The sequence below is a fragment of the Falco biarmicus genome, chromosome 3 (genome assembly GCF_023638135.1).
Source record: "Falco biarmicus isolate bFalBia1 chromosome 3, bFalBia1.pri, whole genome shotgun sequence".
Classification (NCBI taxonomy): domain Eukaryota; kingdom Metazoa; phylum Chordata; class Aves; order Falconiformes; family Falconidae; genus Falco; species Falco biarmicus.
In genome coordinates, this window is record NC_079290.1 from 98,014,886 (window position 1) to 98,033,146 (window position 18,261).

The 18,261-nt window shown below is 41.3% G+C and overlaps 1 protein-coding gene across 3 annotated transcripts in view; it reads right to left on the minus strand.

Annotated features, from left to right (window-relative positions):
- JARID2 (jumonji and AT-rich interaction domain containing 2) overlaps window positions 1-18,261 on the minus strand; it is a 100,155-nt gene that overhangs the window by 40,871 nt on the left and 41,023 nt on the right. For all 3 annotated transcript variants that reach the window (XM_056331035.1, XM_056331036.1, XM_056331034.1), the window contains 2 exons: window positions 9,711-9,887; window positions 250-482 (listed from right to left, as the gene is read on the minus strand). In XM_056331035.1, the coding sequence (XP_056187010.1) occupies window positions 250-482; window positions 9,711-9,864 (387 nt within the window). In that variant the 5' untranslated portion in view covers window positions 9,865-9,887. The remainder of the gene's footprint in view (window positions 1-249; window positions 483-9,710; window positions 9,888-18,261) is intronic.

The window sequence follows — 18,261 nt, forward strand, 5'->3', positions numbered from 1 at the left end:
AAAAACAGGGTTGTAAAGCATGCTTTATCATACTGACTTCCTGTATGCATCAGTTGTCTTTATTCCTTCTTTTTCTCTTTCTCTCTCTTTCACTGAAAATTAACTCTCTGCTGTTTTCTTTCAAGGAGACTTTCAAGTCTCTGCTTTAGAGGACTGCCACGTTCAGTCTATGCCAGGCAGTGAAAAATGGAGCTGGCACCTTAAAAGTCTGCGTTTCCCATGTGTCCACAGTTAAGTACAATTCCTTACCTGTTTCCTTAAGTCCTGAGCCGATCTATGAAGAGTGTGGTGGTTGCTGTTAGCGGTGAGCCCTTTCGTAGAGGAGCCAGTGTTTGCAGTAGGATGGTGATTAGCAGCAGCCTGGTCTTTTCGGCTCTCAGCCTTATGTTCGCTGTTCCTCTCCTTCCCTGGTGTGGCCTCTTTGCTTTTGTGTTTCTGAGCAGGTTCTTTCTCCTTCGATGATTTGCTGGACCCATTGAAAACTGAGAAGAGAGAAAACCAGACTATTAAGGAAAAAAAAAAAAAAAAAAAAAAGAAAAAAAAATCATACTAGACCAACCTCTTAATTCAAAACAACCCAAACTTTCTCTGCTGTCAGTGTTGGGTATTCAGTGAGTGTCTTCTTACATCTAAAGTAAAATCAATACAGAAATAGAAGCGCTATTTTGCATATTTCTTTACATGAACAGATTTACTAAAGTATTTCCTTTGCTTGTTAACACACATTATCTTCAATATCCAAATTTAAACATACAAGGTATATTACTGTTTTGATTGACCTAAATTTAGACTTATCAGTTTGATTTTTGTTTATGACAGTTTTAATTAATTTTTTGCTGTTGCAGCAAGGGAATTCTAAACATAACCTAAACAGAAAAGGGATTTATTTTTACATTAAAGCAAAAGAAAGGAAATGTTCCATGAAAAAGCATGTTTTGTTTTCATCAGTATCCAAACTGCTGAACCAAACCGACAGCAGTTTGCCTGTAGCAGACGAGATGCAAATAGAAAAAGGTACTTCTGCGAAGAAAGGAAAATACTAAAATAATTTTGGAATATGTCATATGCAGTAATGCTGGGACCTACAGTGAGCACCCTAGCCTTCTGCCGAAGTGAAGGGGTAAGAAAGCACAGAACAGAAACCACATTTTTTGTACAGTATTATGCAAGCATATACAAGTCTATCTCAGCAAGTTCTGTTCCTGTGCCTCTGCTGAACTGAAGAACTGTCACTGTTCTTTTGTTGTCAGGGAACACGAAAAGCTGAGGTTAAAAACAAACAGACACACATCACATTTCTCTATTTGTTTGTTAATCATAAATGTGAATTTATGTCAGTGCTGCCCCCTTTTCAGTGAAGCACTTGGCAGAGGTTCCCAGGGCTTGTGATCCAACACCCACAACACCAAGTGCCCTCCTGCCTTCTCTGCTCATCTGCTCTTGGGTTTTACCCCTGCCTTTTTGGCCAGGGTTTAGGAAAGGACGTAAATAAGAAAATCCATCAATACTTCATAGCACATGTATCTAAAAACTATTTACTACACACAACACACAACATCTGTTTGGGAATATTAACTAGATGAATTAAATTACTGGTTTCTTGTGAAATGAAAGCCTTCTTTTCTCACTAAACATGATGTACATACCTTTTTATCTAAATTGTGAAGCTTAGTTGTCTCTATAGATGTCCTGTAGTATCACACTAGTAGCAGCAGTAATAGTAGTAATAATAAACAACCAACAATCCTGCTGGACAGAAAAGGGGCATCTAAACCGCTCTGGAGTAGACACCTACCTTCAAACCTCCCCAACCAGCCATCTACCTTCCCACCACACCTCTAAAAGCCAAAACTCCAGCACGCTATTGACAGATTTGTTATTCAGGTCACTTCTCATATTCAGTAGGTCCTAAGTGTTGAAGCAGATTATGTAAAAACAATTTTAAAAAAAATCACAATTGCTCTTCCTCCTCTCTTCCCTCTTGCATAAATTGAGTAAGAACAAGAGAAAAGCTGTCGGCAGCGAAGTCACTGCTAATTCCCCCGTGGCTCCGTCACTCCCGCGCTCAGGAGCAACTGGCGCTGCCCCAGCCCGCCAAGGATTTTTCCGTGATTTCAGTGAAAGTCGCATAACCTCCGTGTCTCATTTCCAGTGATGGAACCGATAATAATTGCCAACCCCTCTCAGGGAGTTCATGACAATACATTTATCCTCCTCTGTAAGGAGTTCTCACATCAGGTGGAAGGCGCTATAGACACACAAAGAACGACTATTTATTTTTAATAAGACATAGCACAAACAACCAATGGCAGCTTCATTGATATGTATTTCATCACTGCAAGGGATATTTTCCTTCGGGGGGAACAAATTGCATATACTGATCTGCTCATATGGAAACATTGTCAGAGAGATGAGTTTTCTGTATTCAGTTGCCGCCTTATAAACTGAAAATTACTAAAACAGAAAACACAGCCAAAAAGCCAAATTGTGCACTTTAATGGTTCACCAAAAAAAAACGCCACCACCACCAAACCCCAGCGAACATGAGACAAGGTATATTTTATATGCAACAGCTCATTAATTTTAAGTGTCGTGGGAACCCTGCCAGTTTTACCCTCTGAGTAATTATCTTTTGTCTTAATTTGTAAGATTCTTGAAAGGAGGAAGAGAGAAATGGGAGAGAAAAAATCTTCAGTCTCACAGGAAAAGCTTAAAAAGCTTAAAGCCTGAAAACAATAAAAAGGGAGAGATGCAGATGCAAAACAGTCCTAGTCAAGCTGTCTCTAGTAGATGGTATCAGTTTCTATAAAAATCAGTGTCTGTTTCTTCCAACACCTAGAATATTTTTATATCCAGCTAAATAGGTATAAAAACCTTTCTGCAGTAATAAGTTCTGCATAATTCACAAACATATTATGTGAACAAGTATCAAAACATTAACTTGATTAATTACAAAACATTATCACAAGCTAAGCATTTACAGGGGGGCTGGGGGCATGGAAATCCCCCGGACTATGATTTTGCCCCCACCTGAGTAAAAATGTAGAATTTATTGAGACAATGAATAAGTTATTTGGTACAACACAGGATTAAACTCTGGCCCTAAGACCTAGTAAGACAGTTCAGTAAAAAAAAGAAATGGCCAAAAAAAGACCAAAAAACTCCCCAAAGAAATCTCATTGTTGAAGAGCAACTAAGACTGAAACACCCACTTCTGAGGATGGAAAATAACAAAACCCCTAAAACCCCAACAATATAATGACTGCTGATTCTTTTGTGTTTTCCTGTGCAGTAAACTGCATTCTCCTTTGTGTCTGCCAGCTCTTCAATATTTCTGAGGCATTCAGAAAAGCAAAAAAGGTGTACCTTATGCTTTACTATGCCCAGATACAGGTGCGCCCCAGCTACAATCTCCTATCCTAGAGATAACTCTGACACGCGCAATATCCAAAGTTCTGCTCCCAGGGTTTTTTTCCTCATGAAAGAGTAGTCAACAAAGGTTTCATCTCTAAAGCAATAATTTCATTTAAAAACCAGAAAGTCAGGAAAAAAGTTCAACCCACAAATAGTGAAAATCACATTATTACAGGAAGAAATCTTTTGCAGTCCCAAATTATTATTATTTTACGCTACCTTAACAGCTCTGTATTTTCAGAACAGCTTTTAGTTAAAGGTAAGAGCACTACTAACAAATAATTAAAAGTGCCAATAAATTATCAGACACTTCAAATGAAGTAAACTGATATCCTTTTATCCATACCTATCTGAATGCTTCTGCTCAAAAAATGCTGTGTCCTCCAAAGCAATTATTATTATCATTAAGCTGAAACAGTAAGAGTCCCAGGGTGAAATACTTGTGGGTCTTCTGGTTAGCAGTGATGATCAAATGCAAAGGAACTGAAGCACTATATTCAAAACTTGCAAGCACTGGAGGTTTTTAAACCACTGATATAATTTATGGCAGCAGAGCAAAACCTTATGGCAGGTGTGATCCCCACGGATGCATCACAGTGCTCCCTGCAACAGGGGAACTGGACCCTGGGCACCAATATTCACCCAACATCCCAGCCAGGGACTTTGGGTATCTCATTTGGAACTGTAATAAAGAATCCCTACACAAACCCACGCAAACTGTGCCAACTCTGTGTGTGCTAGGTGCAGCTATACTAATAGCTAAAAAAATTTTTGACCAAGTAAAGCCACAGATGGACTCAATTACTACCAATTAACTAAGCATTTACTACAGGAATTGACATTGCAGTGAGCGACCAACATTTATTGTGTTTTCAGCCATTTTCTGAAGTATTCCTACAAATTAATTTGCATGCAAGTATTTTATAGGATACAGCCAGCCAGCCATTCAGAAGCCAATTTATAGTATGTACAACAATCAGGCTTTCACTGTGTAAGCAGCAGAATTACTAGGCTGGGTTGAGCCAAGTGCTGACTCCATGGGCAAAGCTTTCTCTCCCAAGCCCTCCTGGAGATTATTTCTGCACCAGATATGCTTTATACGTGAGGTAACAGGGGAGTCTGTTGCAGGGAGAGCACAGTACTGGTGTACGAACCCTTTTGCTTTATGCCAGCGTCTGCAAGATGAAGGCATGGACCATACACAGAATCATAGAATCGTTTAGGTTATCAAGGACCTTTAGTATCATCAAGTCCAACTGTTAATCGAAGACGGCTCTTCACATCAGTATGTACACATATGCCGCGTGTTGCAGAGCTCGTATCATGTAAAGCAACTGATTGTGCATTCATAAAACTATCCAAAACAAAGAGGGAAGATAAGAGTGAAAGGGAGAAGCTTTGTTTTTAGAAGGAGAAAAGGGAGCTTTGCCAATGCTGTGAACCCAAGCCAGCTATTCCAATGCAAACCTCATGTTGTTACATAGACCATGTTTGGGAAGAGATGTAATATTAATCAACTTTCTGGCATTAAATATCCATTACTGTACAAAAACATTCTTGCTCTGGCTTTAATTCAGTTTTAAGTCACTGTGAAAACATTTATGTGGCTCTCAAACTGCCTTAAAGGACCCAGGCAATAATTCTTTTCCCCTCTCAAAGGAACTAAAACAATGATCCACTTCCATAAAACAAAGTATTTTAATATTGCTGATTGTTTTCCTTAAGTGCTGGGTCTGTTCAGCCTTCTATAAACCATTTCCAGAGACAGAAGTTGTCTTCTGGAGCCCCCCAACACGATCTACCTACTCAGGGTCAGTGGCAAAGGTGTACTTCAGGAGAAACAGACACCACGACAACCTCTGAAGATGCGTGGTACCACTGCTCCCACACTTCTCCAGCCCTAACGCAACACTACGCAATTTGTCAGTGGACAACTCCGCAACAAAATTTCCATCGCTGCATGCTAACAGAAGTCACACAGGATGACCATGGCAGATAACAACGAATTTCTTTTTGACACTATCAATAACACAGGTCAAAACCCTACGTGCACAGGAATACATTGGGCCACTGAGAGGAGCATTATTGGTATGTGACACCACACCACTGTTTGCAAAAATTCAATACCAAGTGTCTCGCCTTAGCACAAATTTATTACTCTCACCTAAACATTATGGCACAAACAACATCAAAAGGGTCACTGGCTAAGCAGCAAGTCCATACAAGAAGTGTCTATCTGTTATCACGAGTCTCTCACCAGGATAACAATTCAATTTTTTCGAGCAACTTCCAGCTCCCCCATTCTTCTCCACAGGTCATACATCCAGCTACTGAAAATCCGCAAATCGCCAAATGTGTTGTGCCTTATTTGCATATTTAAATATGTAAATTGCTGCAAAACGGGTAATTTTCATGTTACATATTTTTGCAGAAAAATTAAATGTGCAAAAATGTTTATTGCAACAATTACTGGTTCCATGGTATTTCAACAAAAGGCTGTAAATCATCAAAATAATTGCCTACCCATTAACTATTGTAGCACTCTGCCTGAAATTTTCTCATTCTGTATTTTAGCTGGATGCAAAAAATATTTTTCTTCTAAATGTTTACCTCTTCAGGATTAATTTCACTAAAAAAGATGCATGAGCCTAAGACTCTGTCTTATGTACCCACTCACAAATATCACATTTAGTTAAAACCAAAACTAAATAAAGAATTGCAACCACAAATTAGAATTTTCTCAACACACTCAAACAGTAAGGTATGTAAAAGATATGCCATTTAAGTCTAAGATATACAAACACTGTACTGAACTGTATCCTGAAATAAGAAAAAAACCCTCTGTCTACGATCTTTTCCTGCATCATCTTTGTTATTACACATGTAAGGAAATTACTCTGCTAAATTATCCATTGCAAATTGAGAAGCGAAACACTCTTCTGTATTTCTGGTAAGCAAGGAAGACAGCACTAATGCAGAGGATAGTATTTCTTCCAGCAATGCCTGCTTACTATGCACTACTGCCAGATTTGTTTTGAAATTTGAGTCCCAAGAAGAAAGGCATCTATACAAATTTCTCCCCTGCTCATTTCAGCCAGAAGGCATGCACAACAGTTTTAGCTGACCACGGTAACAAAACACAGCACAGGCCAGTAACCATTTCTGACCCACTGGGTTTTCTGACACGCGAGAGCCGGTTTGCTTCAGCTAAGGGAACAAGACTCTCCTTCACGAAGAAGTCTGGTTACAAATAATAATGGCTAACTCTGCTTTCCTAAATATCAATCAGAACTTAATTGTCCGTCTCAGGCATCTGAAGACCAACATGACACTGCCAGGTATGCTGGCCCAGATGCGCACTCCTCTCCACCTTTGAACTGCTGGGCTGGCGTGAGAAATACCTAATTCTGCAACCATCCTTCTGAAGGAAATTAGCCAACCATTATTAGAGGAACCGTAGCCTCCTGCGTGCAATTTCAAAGTCGTCTACGCAACTGTATCCGTGCACACCCCTCCGAGGCTCCTCCCGAGGCCCTTTTCCAGTCCACAAGCCCTTTCAAGTCGAGGAACGCCTATCCTCTTTTGCTCTCCTGATGGGACCGATAACCCAACAACTCCCTAACTGCATCTTCCAGGTTCTGATCCCAGCCTGCCTAACAAAACACTTGGCACCTGCAAACATTTCCTTCAAGAGCCTGCAGAGAAAACCTTCCATTGTGCCACAGAATGAAATCAAAGTAGGACTTACTTAGTTGTGAGGAATTCAAAGAATTACTTTTAAAGAAACAGAGACCTAAACCTACCCTCTTACCTACAACTTGGAATTTCCTCCCAGCAGCGGGGAGATGCAATTTAGACTCGGTACCTCCCTGGAAAGACTTGCTAAATATCCCTTTTCCACAGTCCCATGAATGTGGGGAATAAACACTTCTCCTGCCAAACATTTTACTTTGCTCTCTAACAGCTGTATATGTGATCAGAAGTCCTAAGAAATGAGGATGCAAAGGCACAGGTAACAATCCGATGCTTTAAATATATCTATGTAAGCGGGAAGGTTGGAAGGCAACAAGTCAGTTGAGCTAATTACTTCAATTCATGCAGCAAGCTATGCCACGTGTTATACATGCTTCTTATTCATACTCAGGCATTCTCCATTGAGTTAGCTGTCCAAAAGGTGGCTCAACAGGCCAGGTTATAATAAATAGTTTGGTGCGCAACCCTAATAATGTCCCATAATGGCGTCAGAAGAGGATATTGACAAATGACTTTGCCCAGGAAAGTTGTTCTGGCCCCATTTAATACAAAGCAATCATCTGACACTGTCTAATGACATTAATCAAGCTCTGAACCTTTGTTGTTCTATGTCATAGCAAATGCTTAGCATTTTCAGGTCCAAAGTGCTTGACTACACATTGTATATTAAAAACAAAAGACTTTAATTCATTAAAAATAGACTCTCACGCTAGATTAAGTTCATTTGCTGCGCCCGTCCCTGGTCTGCCTTTGTGTGTGGTCTCATTTAAAACAGACACACATGAACCAGAACCTACTTTATTCACAGGAAACAAAAATACAATTGGCTGTCAACCAAAATAACAGACACTGAAAAATGGGAATACCCCTGGGTAAGGAAATTTTAATTAAAAAAAAAAAAAAAAAGGGGGGGGGGGGGGGGGGGGAGAGAAAAAAAAATGACAATGACTAAGAAGCAGCAGCTGCGTTCTCTGGGAATTCCTGTTTCATCACCTTTGTCAAAACATCTCACATTGTCTCCTATGTATTTTATAAAGGTCTCTTGCAGATCTATTAAAGCAGCAGCTTCATTTATGTTCACTCTGATCTATATTGATAAAGATTATGAAGCCATTAGATGGCTCATTAAGTTTGCCTTTACTTACCCCCAATTAAGATTTCAGGTGTCTCTGGTTTTGAGCTAATTTCAAAGTGGCTGCCATCTGGGACATTCTCAAGGAACACGATCAGATCCTTTTGTAATGATATATCACATTTAAAACACTAAGGCAGCAGCTCTGTTACACGCACTCTCATTTTCCATATGTAGAGTTTTGTGCCTGTTATTTGGGGGGTTTTATTTAGAAATCAATCTAAAGTGCCAAGTTTTGATCCACGGCTTTTATAGGATTAAAACTCTTGCTCATAGCTGACAGCTGAAATGCTATTAGGCCTAACGTCCCCTTGTACTTCTCCACAAACGGTTCACAAAAAGAGAATTTTTGAGCTTTGGTGGGCAATAAAAACCAGATTCAGATGTAGTCATGAAAAATAATTTTGGTATGTGTAACAAGGGTGTTCTTTATAGAAAACTCCCTTTTGAAAAGCAGAGATGAGGACTAGCACAATGAAGTAATTGGGATCTACTAATCTCTTCTTCAGAGCAGAGTAGCACAAAAGGAGAGGAAAAAAAAGCAGGCAGAGGTTAAAACTCAAAAAGTGTGCTGTAGAGGGACCTTCCTCTCAGTCCTTCTACTAAGAGGAGGAGAGCTGAATGGCAGTCACCAGAAGGAAGGTAAACTAAAGAAGGGAACCGAGAGCACAGGCTCCATTTTGAAATTCTGTCAGGCAGAGAAGGCAGAAAGTTGTTAGGATACAAGAGCTCTTGCTGGAGAGAGAATCAGATCACACAGGACTTCGACAGTGGAGCATTATAGCAGCCTCAGAAAATTTTCAGTGTGGCTTTTAGGTCTTCCATTCTACACTAGATGACGTTGCAATATATATGGATCCATTCATCAAGACATGGCATAAGGACTTCATGACAGAAATACTGTGTAATGAATGCAGCTTGTGTTGATTTGCAAAGAAATAACTGACTTGGAAAAGCTTCTTCCAGAAAATCCTTCAATCAACAACATGAATGCAGTTATCTTAACCTACTGCAATTGTGGTATCAATATTGCATGTGAGAAATTAAGTGTTGCCCCTGTCACGCATTTTGATAACTTATGAATGCTCATATTTAACTTTGATAAAATAAAATCATTCTAGATTTAAGCAAGTCTCAAGAATGCCAGAGAGAGAGTGACTCTGTGTGCCTATACATATTTATGTGTGTATAATTCCAGCCCTGCAGTTACAGTTCTGCCACAGATGGACTTCAGATTGTCAGGAGAAACAGGTTAAAACAGAAGATGCTAACACTACATCTTGATCCATTTTCCCATTATGGCCTGTATCCTTTTTCCCTCAGATCCAGAAGGACGGACAAGAATTAAGCACATTCAGCTCACAGATTCTTTACTAGGCAGTACAGGAGAACATCACTACTTAGGACCTACCTTGCCCATTTGGTACATGTTTATGTGTTTTTCCTTTCCTGGGGGTTGACTGGCATGATGATGAAGCATTGTTTGTGGCTGTTTTTGCGTCCTCTGTCTCCTCCTCCTCCTCTTCTTCATCCTCATCATCCTGAGAGCTTCCAAAATATACCATGTTGCTGGGCAGGGCTGGAGAACCTGATCATTATAAAAAAATGGCTCATTAGCATCGTTACATTCACTTACTGCACTAACCATACTGATCATAACCTACTTTAGTGTTATGCATAGCAAGGAAGAGGGGGACTCGGAGATGGAAGGTCACACTAGTGCATGACTAACTGGAGGGGGTTTATTTATTAATTTTTACCAACAGGATACATATGTGCTTGAAAAGCAGAGTTTCCCCGTGCCCCAAGCACATTCTATTCATACTTTAGACAATCAGTCTTGCTACAAGCCCTAATGAATAGCTTTGTGTATTCAGAAAAAAACTAATGCACGTGCTTAATTTCAAATGCGTGCCTAAGTGCCTTACGGAAGTCTTAATGCACAAACTAGAAGCTTACAGCTTTCGCCAAACAGAAGAAAAAAAAGAGAATTTACAAATCAACCTGCACCCCAGCAATATTTTTAGGTTATTATTGTACTAAAATACTAGTATTTAAACTTCACAATGCTTTGCAGACCTCAACAATATTGTACATGATGTTTTTCAGTATTCTGGTTCAGTTTTAAACAAAGAGAAAAAACGAGACATCGGGATGTTTAAATTTGCCTAGGAGGTCCCTGGCAAAGGACAGAAAAGAGTAAAGGAGTCCTGACTCCCCATGTGCTCCTCTTAAGGATGTTGCTTCTCATCTCTTGTTTACTTCTCATGATGCTCCCCCTAACCTGCCTTGTTTGCACACGGGTAGGGCACACCATGCAATTAAGTGAGAGAGAAGTGAGGATTCACAAGCTTAACAACAATATAGGACTGGAATTTAAATGTGACTCTTGCACAACATTTCTTTTATGTGCGTCAAGCAACAGTGTACAGGTTTCCTTGCACTGCATCAGGACACATGACGTGACTGTAGCAACCTAAATAACTATTTTTAGATGTACAAATACTGCTGACAACTAATGGCCACTTTCCTTTATGCCTGATATTAGCCTATACTTCAAAATGAGTCTTCTGTCTATCCCCTGGAGGGACAGGTGCCCTAGGAGCCCTCTACTTTTCTCAGAAAGGTTTTTCTGGGTGAAGAAAGGGAAAAATAGAAAGTCAATAGAAGTGCAGAACGGGGGCTCATCACTTCAATACTTTCCCTGTAGCTAAAGAAAACAAAGGACAAAGAGCTGGGCTACAGACCAGCAACACAAGGTAGTGGCTATTTGGCTGATGCTTCCTTAGGAAACACTTCTGGCTTCTAGCTCCTCAGAACAGCAATTCCCTGGTTTGGTTGGTTTTGAGCTGTTGGTGTTGCCATTGCCAACAACTAACGAAAGGTTGTTTGTGGGTTGTGTATTCTCTGCTCCCATGTGGTTTGTACAAAACACTCTAACTACAAAAATTAAATTCTAAATGAACGGATAGCTAAATAGGGCACAAAACCAGGGATAGGCTGTTCCTGCAATGAACCAACCTTTCCTTTGCGTACTGGTTTGGGTTGGGATGTTTGTTCATAGTAGTTTGTAGAGGGCTATGTTTTGGGTTTGTGACCAAACCAGCAGTGGTAACACAGGGATGTGTTAGTTACTGCTGAGCAGTGCTTGCACAGCGTCAAGGCTTGCCCCACACACACCTTGTTTCTCACACTGCCCCACCAGCGAGCAGGCGGGGGGGGGGGGGGGGGCAGAGGTTGGGAGGGGATGTAGCCAGGACAGCTGACCCCCACGGACCAAAGGGGTGTCCCAGACCACACGGCACCGTGCTCAGCAATAAAAGCTGGAGAAAGGAGGAGAAAGGAAGGGACTTTTGGAGTTACAGTACTGTCAGGCGCGATGAAGCCCTGCTTTCCTGGAGATGGCTGAATGCCTGTCTGCCAGTGGGAAGTAGTGAATGGATTCCTTATTCTGCTTTCCTTGCGCTCAAAGCTTTTGCATTACATATTAAACTGTTTTTCTTTACCTCATGAGTTTTTATCCCATGAGTTTTCTTAATTTTCTTACTTCTAATTCTCTCCTCCATCCCGCTAGGGGGGAGCAAGCAAGCTGCCGTGTGGGGCTCAGCTCCCACCTGTAAAGACCTTTGCTCTTGGTCTCTTTAATGGCCCCTTGGGGACTACGGCTGCCTTGGGGAGAAGCAGAGAGAAACCCCACCGCACCCCGTGCTGTGCATCGGTGGTAGGCTTGGGACAGCCAGGGAAAACTGCACCTAGGGCATGGCGATTCTGCCCCCTGAAATAACATACTTAATCCATCCAGCTTAGACGTAAATGTATGGACATATGGTTATCCTAGGGGGAGCGCCTTTTGCATGCCACAACTTTCACATTTATATAGACTAATGATCAAATTAAGACTGCTGACACATTTCACGGCATGAGAGCTGTAGCAACTTATAGAAACAAAAACCTTTGCATTTTTATGCAAGCCCAGAACTTTTTGGCACACTCTAAGCAATCAACCATAGTAGGTAAGAGGTGCTGAGAGGCACATTAATTCTTCTGCTTGGAGGGGAGCTTTAAGTCTCAACAACAACTAACTAGAAGATTCCAAAACAGTTAGTCTACAACAGTGCTGCCTGAAAAATAAGATATTTTTTTTACATCTAGATACCCAAGTCTGTGGTATGGATTCAGAAGTTATTAGCTCTGCAAGACTGTATTGTGCAACAGTTCTAATCAGGATCCAAAGTCTGGCACCATCACGGCATTAACGCATTGACAAATGATAGCAGTAAAAGAAACTTACTGTTAGGAACCCTCAAAATTAGATTCAAACACAGACTGAAATCTCTCTATTATAATAGAAACAGTCAGAAATTTTATCCTTCTGAGACACTACAATAGGAGACCAGATAGAGCGTCTATTCTCTAAGCCTCATCTTCCCTAGAGTTCCATATCCCTGAGCCTTTTTGTCAGCTGCTTTCAACAGCAACCACCAAAAAAAATGATCATCTGCGACGCAAATGTTATTACAACAGCAATCTTACTTTTCTTTTCTTTTTTTGTATGCACAGAATAAAATACAATACTGTGTCCTTCTGCTTAGAAAGGAAGGAGGGTCCAACCCAAGTGCGACAGCAGACAGAAACTTCACCTAACTCTTGGTATTCAACTGTTGTAATCTCAGTGCATAAATCTTTGGCCAGAATGACATTTTTTAATTCTTTCCAATCGAGGACTGTGAACAACAACGGTTAAACTGCATTCCTGGGACAGCTGGGACTGTTTGGGAAGTACATTTCCAGAAAAATTAGACTAGCAACATCCAATAACACAGGAGAGTCCTGCTAGCCCTCACTTTACTGATCTAAGTGCTCTGCAATATGAGACCTTGGAGAAAAGCTAGTGTTCAATCTGGGTTGCCACCCCTCCTCCTGCTCCCCAGCTTTTCCTACATATTAAAGTTGACTTACAAAACGGAAAGGAAAGAAGAAAAAAAAAAGGCTGAACTCAAACATTTTCATTCTATTTAAGCACTGCTATGGATGAAGGACACTGAAAGAAATATAAAAGCTTTTGAGTTTTCTTGCTTACTTTTTATATTAGAACTATTTTAATCATCATCTTTTATAGTAAGATTTCCATTCTGGAATAGCCTGAAGTACTGAGAATTTGTTCACACCTATGGGTTGAGCTGATTAAAACCACTTTCACTTTAAGCCTAGGTAGCTAAACATGTCCAAAAGGCTGAGAAAACACTAGTTTAAAATACTGGAACAGGCTACTCGGACTCCTGATACTGCAAATTCCCTTTACGAGCAAACTGAAGGGAAGACAAGCCTTTAAGTACACTGTGATTTCATTTGAGCTGAAAGAGTAACATGTTGATTATACAACACCTGATGTGCTAAGTGTGAGCAGCTGACGTGCGCTGGTGGTGGTTTACACCAAGCAAAGAGCCAAGAGAACACCCTAAAACTCCTCCTACTGAAATAAAACTCCAGACTCCTCCTGACTGAAGAACTAATGAAGCTCATACATGTGAAGCTGCACCGGTAAAAGTGGAAGCTAGGCGATCACTCACCTTCTTTATCATAATACAGACTCCTGTCCTAAATATCCCTCTTAGCCTCCGAGACCAGACAGGGATGTGCACATGATGACGCATCCTACCTCTACAAGGGACCCCAAAACTGCTGATTTATATAAAAAATACTAAGTAGTGCTATTGTAGCCATGAATGTCTAAGACCATTGAAGATGTGGAGAAGAATGTGTGCTCAAGAGCTGGTTTGTTTCTTCTAGGTATAGCAATTGGTCTAACAAAATATATTGCCCTTCCTCATAAATATGGACTGTCTTCATCTCAAGTTAACAACATGGTAGTTTTCCTTACAGATTTCACTGAGACTTGCTGCTCTCAGGTTTCTCCATGTATAACAGGTATTCATCATGAAAATGATGTATGACAGCAAGATGATAAAATCCCTCAAAATTGGCATAAGAATAAAGAATACTGCAGGTTCACCAGACATACATGCATACACGTTCACAGAACATACAGCTGCGGATGTTTGCTTGATTTTTATTTTTCAACACACTATTCTGCACATTTTTGTCTGCCCGGACACACTCAGCAACAGAAACCCACGGGGCAGCTATGCCAGTTCATTCTTGCGTGTATTTTGGTAGCCAGACAAGAGTAAGGATGCGCAATCATCCCTCCTCTTCCTCTTGCCTTCCCCCAGCACCAGGGCATGATTCTCAAAGCCTGCCCAGGGCAACTGAAAGAGTAACATTAGAATTTAATTAATAACCAACACCAAAAGAGAAGAGCTGCAATGCGATAGAGGGCAACATCTGTGCCTGGGAGGTGGTGCATGCCAGGTCTCAGCACTCTGGGTATGCAATTCCCCTCTTCCTTGCTTTCCATCCCCAAGAAAACAGCAGAAAAATCGGTGAGACAGTTACGAGAGCCTGTGGCTGTACTGGATTTTGCAAGTCTCCTGTGCTGGGAGCCCCCAGGTTGTGCAGGCAGCTGCTACCATAGGCACTGCAGCGGATGAAGGGGAAGAGCAGGGGTCCAGCCCTCCAGCACCCAGGGAAGGTGTGTGAGCAGCCCTCCACATTGAGACACCCACCCTGCTGCCCACCCCAGCAGCAGGTGCCTGAAAAACCCACTCACTCAGCAAATGTGATGGTAATCTAGAAAATAAAATTTGACTTCCCACCACTTATGTAGAAGACATTTCATGCAAGGAACCAGCTAGACTGTCTGTGGCTGCATGGACATTTTTCTTGGCATCATAAATGGTCTACAGAGTATCTGCCTCCATCTGGCCTCTTGTTCTTATTCCTGTGCCACCACCTTGACTGTGGCAGTATAATATTTTGTGGGGCCATGTGGTGAATCGGATCAGGGAACTGATTCAGATTAAAATCCCAGACTAAGGAAATTAAAGTCCACTAATAAATGCTGTAACCGTAATGCAATGTTACAAGTTCTCAAGTAAAGATTTGGAAAATTTCTATGCACACTTTTTCTTATTGAATATGTAGCTTAATATATCACTTTATGTTATTAAACAAAACATGAGACACAGTATGTTTCCAGTATCATGTAGAAGCTGCACATTTTACATTCTGTCCTGACGATGTCTAGGCACATACTTCCTAAATGCTCCCCCTCCCCAAGACAGTCGATTTGTTCTGCATCAATGTTTGTACAAAAGCACATGCCATCACCAGAGAACTGGATGAGGCAATCGCAACACATGGGAAAGGAAGAAGCAGCCATGGCAGAAGAAGTAAGCTGAAAGAAAGGGCAGGCAACAGCAGCAGCACAGAGGAAGGCAGGAACTCAGATGGGCTGGGGCTGAAGAGGGAAGCGGTGAGAGGTGAGTTAGCAAACGGACACAGGATGCAGGACCAACGGGAGAGGGAAGCTACTGAAAAAATTGCTGACGTGAGATAGTAACAAATACAGGAAAGCAGGAAGGACACCTTGTCTTGAGCAGCTTTAACAGGAGCACCTGTCTGATAGTGCTGCTGACTTGCTGCCCTGTCCTGGACACATGCCACTCACCTTCTGCTCAACAGGTCGCTGTCAACTCACAGTTGAGAGCAGAAAAGCTATGGCCAAGGCCAGGCTGCAACCTGGGAGGAACTTCCCAGCCCTCTTCTCTGCCTCACTGCGGGAAGGCCAAATTGCCAAAGCTGGCCCTCATCCTGCTGTTTTGAAAGCCAAACAAATTGTCGGGGCTGTCCAAGGGATTGCAAACCACATGGAAAGCTCGGACAGCTAACAGAATGGCAGGTAGCCTCTCCTCACCAGTATCAGAGCAGGAGTTACTGCTCCTCTGATCAGACACCACTGTGCGTGGCAAATTTTGAGAAAATCATTAATGATGAGTTGGGTTTTTTTAATTCACTCATCATAGTTATAGTGAGCTATGAATTATTACAAAAAGGGAGGATACTCAGCTCTTTAAAAAATGAGGTTTGAAGTACATTTGGCAACTGGTGCCGTCAGTATCTGCAGTTTCATTATTGAAATTCTCTCGAGTATTTTGGTCTTCCCTCCTGTTGTGAGAGTAACACAAAAGAAAACCTAACTATATAGGAAAAACAATTACCACAACTATACACAAAGCATTGCCTAATGCATATGAAAGGATGACAAATGTATTTTATATCCTTTGTTATAACAACACGATGCTTATACAACAATAAGTATAAAGTAAAATATTTTTTTTAAGTCACGGTGCAAAATTCAGGCTGGCTAATAACAGTAGGCAGAACTGATGCTTACACAACCTGTACATACAGATGCACTGACCTCAGCAGCAAGCGCCTGATTAATAGAATAAACTATACTCTTTTTCAGCCATTTTATTTGACTAATGAGGTTATTAAATTTTTTTTTTTATTTGACAAATGTGTAGTTTTCCCTCCTAAATTACAGTATGTTTTGTTTCTCATTAAATTACATTAACTTTTGTCTTGGACTAGCTAAACATTTTTAAAAAACTCTGAATTTGGATCCGAAGAGTGGAATCAGAAGTACGGAAAGTGCATGTGCTTTGCCAAAAGCACTATTTCATTACTCTTCAGAATTAGCTGGCAGTGTTTCTGCAATATTTACTGAAGTACAAACCAAATGTTTTCATCTGGACAGGATTCAAACCCTGGTATGTTACAACCACAACAAAAATCATCTCAATCCAAGAGCCTTCTCTGTAATTTGGGCTGTGGTTTCTGCAAAATTGGAGGATTCTTCTCCATGAATTATTTACACCAACTCCCCCTCTAGCTCCTCTCTTTTATTTCCTCCTAACAATTAAACATAACCCAGATGTGCTTTGGAAAAATCTTAAAACAATTTAAGACATCAAAATGATTTAAGCACAAGGCAGGTCAAGGTATGCGGGCCTTCAGCCTGCCCCGATAAGCATGCGGCATGCCAAGCCCTACAACGAACCGCAGCCGCAGGTTTGGCTTCTGCTCCGACCCACGACCCCATTTCGGGGCTGTATGCAGGTGGAAAAACCTTGCCTCCCAAATGCTCCTGATGTACTGGCACCTCAATGCTTAAAATTTAGGGCCTGCTTCTCATTTATTATATGTCCTACTTATTACGTTTTGGCAGGACAGCGCCAAGTCCCTGAAGTGCGAATAAATGTAATTTATGCCTGCACTTTATGGTCGTTTTACGGAGCAAGGCTAAAAGAGAATGAAGTGCATAAACTCTATAGGAAAGAGCAATTGTATCTCACTTGCCTGGCTCCACCTGCAGGAACGGTCCCAGAGGGAGCTCCCCAGTGCCTGAGCCAGGGGGAGGAAAAGGCCATCCCAAGTCCAGAAATAAAACAGAGCTCATAAACACACCGACGCTCAAACTCTCCCTTCCTCTGCCGTTGTACGAATCACCAAGTTGCTTAGTGTTATGGCTAGTGCACTGACACAAACCCCATTTTCTTCTTGGTCCTTTCTTCAAAGCAGTAGAGCTAAACCCAAAAAGCCAAATAAAATTGTTCCTTTTCTAGAGAAACCGAGTAAGGGTGGGGAATGTGTGAATCTGCAGGGAAAAAATCAAAGGTTCACTTTCCAAAGTCAACAGAACACACAGCAGAGTGACAGACTACAGAATATTAAAAAAAAACAAGTAGAGCGTGTCTCACGTCTACAATTCATATCTGACCATCTCAAAGCAGTTTACTGTCACTAACCTGCCTAGATTTGGCAGGGAACCTCAAAAACAACCTTTCCCACATACACTTCGACCCCCGACTTTACGCTCCCCTCCACCAGGAACAAGACAAGCCTGCAAGTCCCAAACCCCCACACCGCCATTCCCAAAAGGCTATCAGGCTATGTTCCGTACCCAAGAGACCCTGAGCTCCATCCCTAGAACAAATTAAGTCTTTTGGGGAACACTGAACCTATGGTAGGTTCCCAGGTTACAGAAGCAAGCTCAC